Raw genomic sequence first — 8,973 nt, forward strand, 5'->3', positions numbered from 1 at the left:
TTCCACTGTGTGTGGGTATTATACATAATATACCACATCATATAATTATGTGTGTATAATACCACATTATAATACCACATCATATATACATACTAAATCTTTATCCATTCATCATTTGATGGACGCGTGGCTGTTCCTTATCTTTGCTATTTTAGATAATGCTGCCAAAATTATCAGGGTTCTTGTATCTCTTTGAATTATCGTTTCTGTATCCTTTGGCTAAACACACAGTAGTGTGATTGCTGCAGTTGTATTTTTCACGTTCTGAGGAACCTACTATGTTTTCCACACTGACTGCACCAGTTTGCATTCCTATCAACAGTGCAAAAGTTCTTTTTCCATATCCTCATCAACACCTGTTGTTCATTGTGTTGCTGAGTTAGGCTATTCCAACAAGTGTGAGGTGGTATCTCATTGTCCTTTTGACTTGCAATTTCCTGATGGTAAGTGATGATAAACATGTTTTCACGTGTCTGTTGGCCATCTGCATGTCTTCATGGAGGAGTGTCTGTTAAGGTCTTCTGCCCATTATTTAATTGGATAATTTCGTTTTTCAGTATTGAGTTTTGTAAGTTCTTTATGTAGTGGATACTAATCCATTACTGGATATGTCATTGGCAAATATCTTGTCCCGTTGTGTAGGTTGCCGTTCATTTTTGTGGATTTTTTCCTTAGCTGTGCAGAAGCTTTTTGTGTGGATGCAATCCCAATAGTTATTTTTGCTTTTGTTTCCCTTGTCTCAGGAGATATACCTAGAAAACGTTTCTTTGGCTAATGTCAAACAATTACTGCCTGTGTTCTCTTCTAGAATTTTTATGGTATCAGGGTCAGAATTTATGTCTCTAATCCATTTTGGATTTATTTTAATGTGTTTTGTAAGAAAGTGGTCCAGTTTCGTTCTTTTCCATATTTCTGTCCAGGTTTCCAACACCATTTGCTGAAGAGAATACCTTTTTCCCATTTTATATGCTTTCTTCCTCTGTCAAAGATTAATAGACCAGATAGTTGTGGGTTTATTTCTAGGTATTCTATTCTGTGCCATTGGTCTACATTCCAATTTGTCCCAGTACCATGCAGTTTTGATTAACTACAGCTTTGTAGTATAACTTGATATCTGGAGTTTGTGATGCCTCCAGTGTTTGTCTGTTTGTCTGTCTGTCTGTTTGTTTGTTTAAGATTACTTTGCTCTTCAGGTTCTTTGGTGGTCCCATATAAAGTTTAGGACTGTTTGTTCTAGTTCTGTGAGAAATGCCGTTGGTGTTTTCATTGGGGTTACATTAAATATGTAGATCGCTTTGGTAACATAGACATTTTAACATTATTTGCCCTTTCAATCCATGAACATGGAATTATCCATTTCTTTGTGTTGACTTCAGTTTCTTTCAACCTTATTTAATAGGTTTCAGAGTATGGGTTATTCACCTCTTTGTATAAGTTTACCCCTAGATATCTTATTTTTTTGGTCCAATTATAAATGGGATTGTTTCTTAATTTGTCTTTCTGCAGCTTCATTATTAGTGTATAGAAATGCAACAGGTTTCTTTGTGTTGATTGCATCCTATGACTTTACTGAATTCGTTCTTCAGTTATCACAGTTTTGTCCGTGGAATCTTTCAGGTTTTACAGTAGAGTATCATGTCCTCTATAAATCGAGACCATTTTTCTTCTTCTTTATTGATTCCATCGCCTTTTACTTCTTTTTAGTGTCTAATTGCTGTGGCTAGGAGTTCTAGTACTGTGCTGAATAAAAAAGTGGTGGGAGTGGATATCCTTGTCTTCTTCCTAAGCTTACGGGAAAAGCTTTCAGGTTTTCCCCATTAAGAAAGATTTTAGCTATGAGTTTTTCATAGATGGCCTTTATTATGTTGAGGTATTTTTCCTCTAAACCTAATTTGCGGAGGGTGTTTATCATGAATGGATGTTGTACTTCTTCAAATGCTTTTCCTGCAGCTATTGAAATGATAATGGGGTTCTTCTCCTTTATCTTATTGGTGTACTGTAACATGTTAATTGATTTGGGAATATTGGACTATACTTGCAAACTAGGAATAAATCTACCTCAATTGTGGTGAATACTTTTTTATAATGTATTATTACAGTCAGTATGCAAGTATTTTCTTGAGGATATTTGCATCTATGTTCATTAAACATATGGGCTTGTAGTTCTTTTTCTTAGTGGAGTAGTATTCTGATTTTGATATAAGGTTAATGCTGGTCTCCTAGAATGAAGTTGGAATTCCTTTGAGAAGAACAGGGAGTAACATTTCTTTAAGTTTATAGTAGAATTAATCTGGTCCTGGACTTTTGTTTCTTCAGAGCTTTTGGATTTCTAATTTATGTTTGAGATTCTATCTCACTGTCTCTGTGCCTCTCCTCTGTATTCTCCCTCTCTCTCTCTCTCTCTTTCTCTCTCTCTCTTTCAAAATAAATTACTTTTAAAAAGATAAGTTGAGCCATTTTAAAATCAAATACAATATCAGCAATTACGACAATATTGTCAGATGGAATGAATTTGAGAAACTTTTAAATATTGACCTCAAACTTGTCATCGAATTTTCAATAAATAAAAATTTAAGAGGTTTTTTTGCAAGATCGAATATCAAATCATATTTTGAAGGAGTTTTTTAAAAATCATATATTAAAGCATAACAATTTTTAGAATGAATGTTGGAAATAAAATTGTAAACAAAACAAAATACCTAATTTTTGATTAAACAATTTGATCACACACTCACACCCACAAGACTCCTGAAGGAGTCCTAGTACTGATGCCCTTGTGTGAACTTCGCTGTTTCTGAAATGACCTCAGGTTACGGATGGGTGGCCCAGATTGCAAGCCAACAGAGGGGAGGGTCGTGGGGAGGTGGGGCTCTTAAAAGCCACGAACACGCCATCCTCTCCCGTGTGCCCTCTGCCCTCTCATCATCAGCCGTGATGAGTCGGGTGATGCTCTTCCTCTGTGTCCACAGGCTTAAGCCGTGTGTCCAACACGCCATGTGAGACTTGTGAGAAGACTCCCAAGTGCAAACACCAGCAGGCGCTCAGGGAGGTCGCCTCGTCCCAGGCAGCCTGTGTTCCTTTGCCTGAGTGCCTGGACAAAGGCTGCCTCGGCCACATAGGGAACGATGGACTTGTGCAGCCTTAGCATTCTGTGCAGAGGTCCCAGGCAGGCCTGGAGCTTAGAAAGGACTGAGATGAGCCTCACCTGCGAAGACGTGAGTGCTGGGGTACTCCTTACAGAGCAGTTGGCTGCTTGCCAGAGAGGTCTGTGCTAGGGATGGGGCAAAGCTCCACCAGCAACAATTGCACCCATCCCAGCGATTACTGTCAGGACTCAGGAGGGAAGGGACTGCACTCTTGTATTCTGGCACCTGACCGTCCCACATAAGCACCTCATTCACACAGACCGCTGTGTCTCTCCTTGTCTCTCCAGTGGCCTAACCACCCACTCCTGCACAGACAGAGACACACCGCTACACAATCGCACGAACATATGCACGCTCACACTGCCAGCACCACCCCGGATCTCAGGCCCATTTTGCCACAGATGCCCACACACACTCGCAGGAACTCACGCTGGATCTCTGCCCTCACGCGTACTCTCTGCATGAAATCCCACTCATAAGCCTCGCTGCTGCCCACAACCCACACCTGCCCCTCCCCCTCACACATCTCCCATCCTGAGCCACTGTCTGAGGACAGGGCTCGGGGTCAAAGGAGCCCCGGGTGTGGGAGGCAGCAGCAAGGTATACTGGCATCGACTATGAGAAGCCTGCCTGCTCCTGAGTTGTCCGGGGACATGTGGTCTTAGCTCTGATCCTGACTGGAGGCTTTGCTGACTGGATTCTATCTCACCAAGGACACAGCACCCCTCTGGGATCAAGGGTCCTGGCTGAAACCCCCCGAGTCCTGGCCACACTGTACCAGGACCCAATGGACCAATTTGGTCCCACTGTGCAATCCCCTTCCCTGCCTTTCGGCTCTGGCCTATACAATAAATCTCCAAATAACAGGTCTGTCTCTTCCTCCTCCTCCTTCCAGGCTCTTCCTGCCCAAGAAGGCAGGCCTCTGTGCACATGGCAACACCGGCCCCACCCCAGTACTGCACCTCTCCCGCACACACAGAATCACCCGGGCAGCGGCAGGACAGTCACACTCAGGTCCCTTCCTCATCGTCCCTCCTCAGGTCCCCATACACACACACACACACACACACACACACACACACACACACACAGAAGGGTTTTCAGCTTCCTGTATGTGTCCACATAAACATCGTGACAACTCTTCAAGGCTGCCACATGTGATCACTTCCCCAATTCTCTCCGGGGCACGTAGAAGACAGGAGACTCATTCACCCATCTCTTCTAGTGCTGGTGGCATCCTCCATTGTTTCTGCATGGGCAAAGATAGAAGCTCTGCGCCATTCATGCTCACACAGATGCAGAGGCCCTGACACATGTGGGCACACGCAGACACATTTGCGTACATGCACACACACGCACCTCCACGCAACAGACACCAAGAATGATACGGGATATTTGCAAATACATCCCAGATGCTGTCACTCTTGTGCTCCACCCTTTTGTGATCCCCCTTGCTTTCTCACCCAGGGATTCATTTCCAGCCCCCAATGGCCTTGGACCAGTTCTAAGAATGGCTGTCGGGTTGCGGGAGGACATGGCGTGGTGGGGCACATGGAAGGAAGTGCGAGATTCTCACCACAGTGGCGCCTGGGGACACGGCAGCTCCTGACCCAAAGACTGGCAGGCAAATCCAGACTGAAGGAGCAGGGGGAAGCCCGGGACAGGGCGGACATCCACGGGGAGCATTTGTGGTGAAGCACTGCTCCTCCCGAGTTGCTCTCCAAAGCCCCAGCCCACAGCACAACTGCATTTGGTTTGCAGGCTTCAACCCTCTGTGTGTTTGTTGCTGAGTCTCTGCAGGTCCCCTGTCATCCTCCCACCCTCTCCCCATGCTACCTGTGTCCCTGTGTCGGCGGACCTTCCATTTGCAAGCCAATGTGTGGCCCACGTTCCCTTGCCCATACAACACGCAGGTCAACACACCGCATACTGGGGTTCTCACCGACACGTGAGCACGTCAGATCACTGTCTTCTGGTTCCTTCCTCCCTCAGGTAGTAATGCAGGGGATTGGGCCACAGGTCCTCGATGATGATCTGGAAGAGGACACAGGCCGGCGCCACATTGGGCATAGCCCACTCTCCTCTCTGGCCGGGGGCCACCCACATCCCCACTGCTGACGAAGGCCTCAGGGGCCCCACCTCGGCAATCCTGTTCGCCCCTGGGCAGCTGTGCTCACACAGCCAGTTGAACAAGTTAAGGCTGGTGGGGTCATGCCTGCGACTGGGAGCTCCACGTTCATAATCCCAGAACCACTGGACTGGAGTGGAACGCGATGTCCTGTAGCCTGCAGGAAGAGAGGATTTGAGGAGCAAGCTGATGGCCTCCTCCCCACCCACCTGCCCCTCCCCCTCCCCCTCCCTCCTGCCCCTGATTCATGCTCCTCATCCCCCTGCCCCGCACCATCATGGGACCCACACCCTACCAGCAAAGCTCAGCTGATACTCCTTAATGATCACTGGGTTCCGGAAGTACGGGTTGGCCCCAAAGAAAAACATCACTCTGCAGCGGTACTTGGGATGGCCCACTTCTTCCACCTGCCGTGAGCAATGGGACAGGAGGGGGCAAGTGTCCTCCCTCGGGGTCCTGAGCTACTTGCCTGGCTGTGAGGGTGAGCACCTTTGCCTCACCCTCTCCTGCCCAAATCCCACACCCGACGGGACGGCCCCCAGCCACAGCCTCCCCGGTCTCACCTCCAAGTCGACCACGTAGCTGAGCACGTCTTTGTCCTGGGCACCGATCATGGCCGACAACTGGGGGTGATTCAGAATCTGTGCTGTGTCAAAGAGCTGTGCCTTCAGATGCTGTGGAAACAGACACAGCCCCCCTCCAACCCTCCCAGGCTAAGAGCAAGGGACTAGATCATGGCATGTGCAGAAAGACCAGGAAACACTAGTCCCCACACTCCTCAGCCTCTGCAGATGCATCAGACCCCATCGACACTGGGCAGTCCGTTGGCTTCCTGTACCTCCCACGCTGTCTGCACACAGCAGGGAGAGACTCCACTGCCTGCACGCCTCACAGTTCCTTCCTATATCTGACCTGTGTGGGCTGCCAGCAGCCCATCATAGCTTGTGATGTCGGCATGTGCTCTGACCCCTCCTCACGGCTGGGTTTCTTGGCATATTCCCGTGAAGACCTATGTTGTCACCAGCCTCCTGAGTCCAGATGGAATAACATGGCTTACAGGAACCCGACTGCACACTTACGCTGCAAGCAGAGGGTGTGGGAGGGAGAAAGAGATCGAGAAGCACGGACGAGGAGGGCTGAAGAGGGAAAAGGATTAGACACAGTGACACAGCCAGTCCGGAGAGAAAGACATGGGTGGGACCGAGCCGGAGCCTGAGGACAGAGAGGGAAGCAGGGGTGGAGATACCAGGAGAGAATCCTCTGTGTGTGTGTGTGTGTGTGTGTGTGTGTGTGTGTGTGTGTGTGTGTGTCAGGGTCTGAGGAGGCAGCTTGTACCCCATTCGGAGTGGGTCTCAGTCGTCCTACTGTCTGGCAAAGGGGTGTGGCGTGGTTCCACTAAAGGTCATGAGTGTGTGTCTGAAATGCTCTCTTTTGAAGGAACTGCTAGGAAACGTGCACAGCCTGTGAATGTGAAGGTGGGTGTGCGGCCTGCGTAACTCTCCCATTTTGCAGCGAAATATTTCCTTGCCTTATCTGCTCTGAGTGAAGGCTGCTTTGTGCTACCCTAGCTCTGGTAGCATGGGGACACATGGCTCGTGTCTGCAAGTAATATTTGAGACCAGCCTGCAGGCCAACGTCGGCGGAGACCTAGAGGAAACTGACCCAGTCACCAAGTCCCCCCATCCCCAACAACCGCCCCTGTCCAAGGCCTTACACTGGATCCCAGACCACACCAACCCAGGGCCAGGGACCATTCCCCAGCTCTCCTCTCTGGGGGCCATCGCCCTGAGGCACCCTGCTCTCAGTGCCCAGCCCTCCTGCACAACAGCCCCCGCCATCACCCACCAGCACAAGGAAGGATACCGCCTGGGCCCAGAAGCCAGGGATGTGCTTGATGATGGCCCTTCTGTGATCCAAGTGAGAAATCCGTCTCCGAAGAATCCTGCGATTCAGCCGCCATAAGGCCCTGGAATCCTGGGCATTCCCAGCGCTGATCTCCAGCTGAAGACGCTCCAGCGCTGCCAGCGGGTCCTGGGCTGAGGCAGGACGCAGCGCTGGCTCTTGCTGCTGCAGCGGCTGTGAGAGCTGGGGCCCCTCCTCCGCCTCTGCATCTGCCTCGCGCTTCTCCTCTTGCTCCTGAATCTCCTCCTGCTGCTGTCTCTCAACTTCCACCTCCTCCTCCTCGTGCATGTCCTCTGCTTCTGGCTTGGCTTCCTCAGAATTCTCCTCTCCAGCCACCTCATCCTTGGTCGCCTCGCCGTCCTCTTCCTCCTCCCCGATCACCACCTCAGCCGCCACCATTCCGTCATCCAATATCAGCACCAATTCCTCCGCTGGGCTTGCCACCTGTATCTCACACCCGGCCTGGGCTTCCTGCACAGGATGGGCGCTTGCCGCCCCTGAACCTGGGTACTGCGGCCAGCCCACGCCCTCCAGCGCCCCTGCATTCCCGCGGGGCCGGGACTCTCCACCTTTCGCATCCAGGATGATCAGGGCCCAGGGTCGACGGGAATCTCCGCTTTGTCCGGACCGCGACACGCTGGCCATGACGCTCGGGCCCGGCCCCAGTGTAGCTAGGGCAGCCTCAGGACAAGGACAGGAAACCGCAGCAGGTGGGGAGAGCCTTGGCCGCAAGACCATTAGCTCCCTGAAGGCTCCCGCCTCAGCCTGCCAAAGTTGCGCGCAGGCGCACAGGCTCTGGGATTTGAGGACTCCGCATTGGCTGTGGCTGCTGTGGAGGAGGGGCCGAGACAGAGGCAGTGAAGAGTGTGCGCATGCGGCCTGGGGGCGAAGTGGTTCCAGGGCAGGTCAGGCCAGCTGGCCAGGTTCGGGGAGCAATCAGTTGCAAGACAGCAAGACAGGGTGCTGGCCGCCAGCAAGCGCGCGCCAATGGCCGGTCCAGGCTCTGGAGCGAGTGCCAAGGTGCCAGCGTGGCCCCCGTTTGCCGCATGTCCTCTTCAGCGCTGTCACCTTCCAGGCCTGAATTGCGAGGTCCCGGTATCGCACAGTCTGTGGTGGCTTGTACACCCTTTCTCCAGAGGCCTCACTACGGGCACCAGAGCATTCAGCACAGGAACGTCCATGCCGTGAGCCACTGCCTGCTCCGTCCCTTGCCCCTTCTTCATGAAGCTGGGGCAAGGCCTGGAGAAGTCCTTAGTGTCACGCCTACCGGGGCCACATGGCCGTCCGCACGGTATCTCCTCCTTGGCCGTTAGGCTGAGGGCGGCGGTAAGGTGGGTGCCCACCCAGAACCAGTGACACCCACCCTAGACCCACCCCACCGCCGTGTCCTTGCAAGAAAACAGCTCAGTAGACCTCACTGTACTGCAATTCAGAGCAAAGAACAACCCCCAGAGCCCCATCTGCCACTGGTGCCCTACTGATCTCCGTACAGAGCGCCAGGGAGATGGGGTAGTAGGATTTAGCAGCTTGCTCCGGTCCTGAAATCTAACCTTCCACTAAAAGGAGGACGACTCCAACCAAGCAGGGCACTTAGGGGCCCTTCACCAAGAATTGGAAACTTGTCTGTGTCTGTCTCTGAGAAAGCCCTGTGCCTGCTTTCACTAGTACACACAAAAGCAGATGAGTTCAGTTCACATTTCCCAGGCGCCAACGAGAATTCTGAAGAAGCATGCACTCAGACACAGAATGTCCACTGAGACAGACAGCGAGAAAGAGACATACAGAGAGACAGAGCTA

The 8,973-nt window shown here is 51.0% G+C and overlaps 1 protein-coding gene across 1 annotated transcript; it reads right to left on the bottom strand.

Moving 5' to 3' along the window:
• Positions 1–5,108: 5,108 nt before the first annotated feature.
• On the bottom strand, positions 5,109–8,357 carry LOC145714993 (testis-specific Y-encoded protein 1-like). The gene is made up of 6 exons (XM_081794583.1): positions 8,245–8,357; positions 7,138–7,216; positions 5,838–5,915; positions 5,570–5,681; positions 5,286–5,431; positions 5,109–5,180 (listed from the first exon to the last, which is right to left on the bottom strand). The coding sequence occupies exons 1-6, from the start codon at positions 8,355–8,357 to the stop codon at positions 5,109–5,111; spliced, it is 600 nt and encodes a 199-aa protein (XP_081650709.1).
• Between the last annotated feature and the right edge of the window lie 616 nt (positions 8,358–8,973).

The sequence above is a fragment of the Panthera onca genome, chromosome Y (assembly GCF_046562875.1).
Source record: "Panthera onca isolate mPanOnc1 chromosome Y, mPanOnc1 haplotype 2, whole genome shotgun sequence".
Taxonomy (NCBI): Eukaryota; Metazoa; Chordata; class Mammalia; order Carnivora; family Felidae; genus Panthera; species Panthera onca.

Excerpts from the sequence above, each read along its gene's own strand:
- LOC145714993 (XM_081794583.1), bottom strand. The coding sequence starts at position 8,357 with ATGGACGTTCCTGTGCTGAATGCTCTGGTGCCCGTAGTGAGGCCTCTG. Across the intron at positions 7,217-8,244 it reads TCGCAATTCAGGCCTGGAAG|GATTCTTCGGAGACGGATTT; the intron begins GTGACAGCGCTG and ends GCTGAATCGCAG. Across the intron at positions 5,181-5,285 it reads GGGCGAACAGGATTGCCGAG|ATCATCATCGAGGACCTGTG; the intron begins GTGGGGCCCCTG and ends GTCCTCTTCCAG.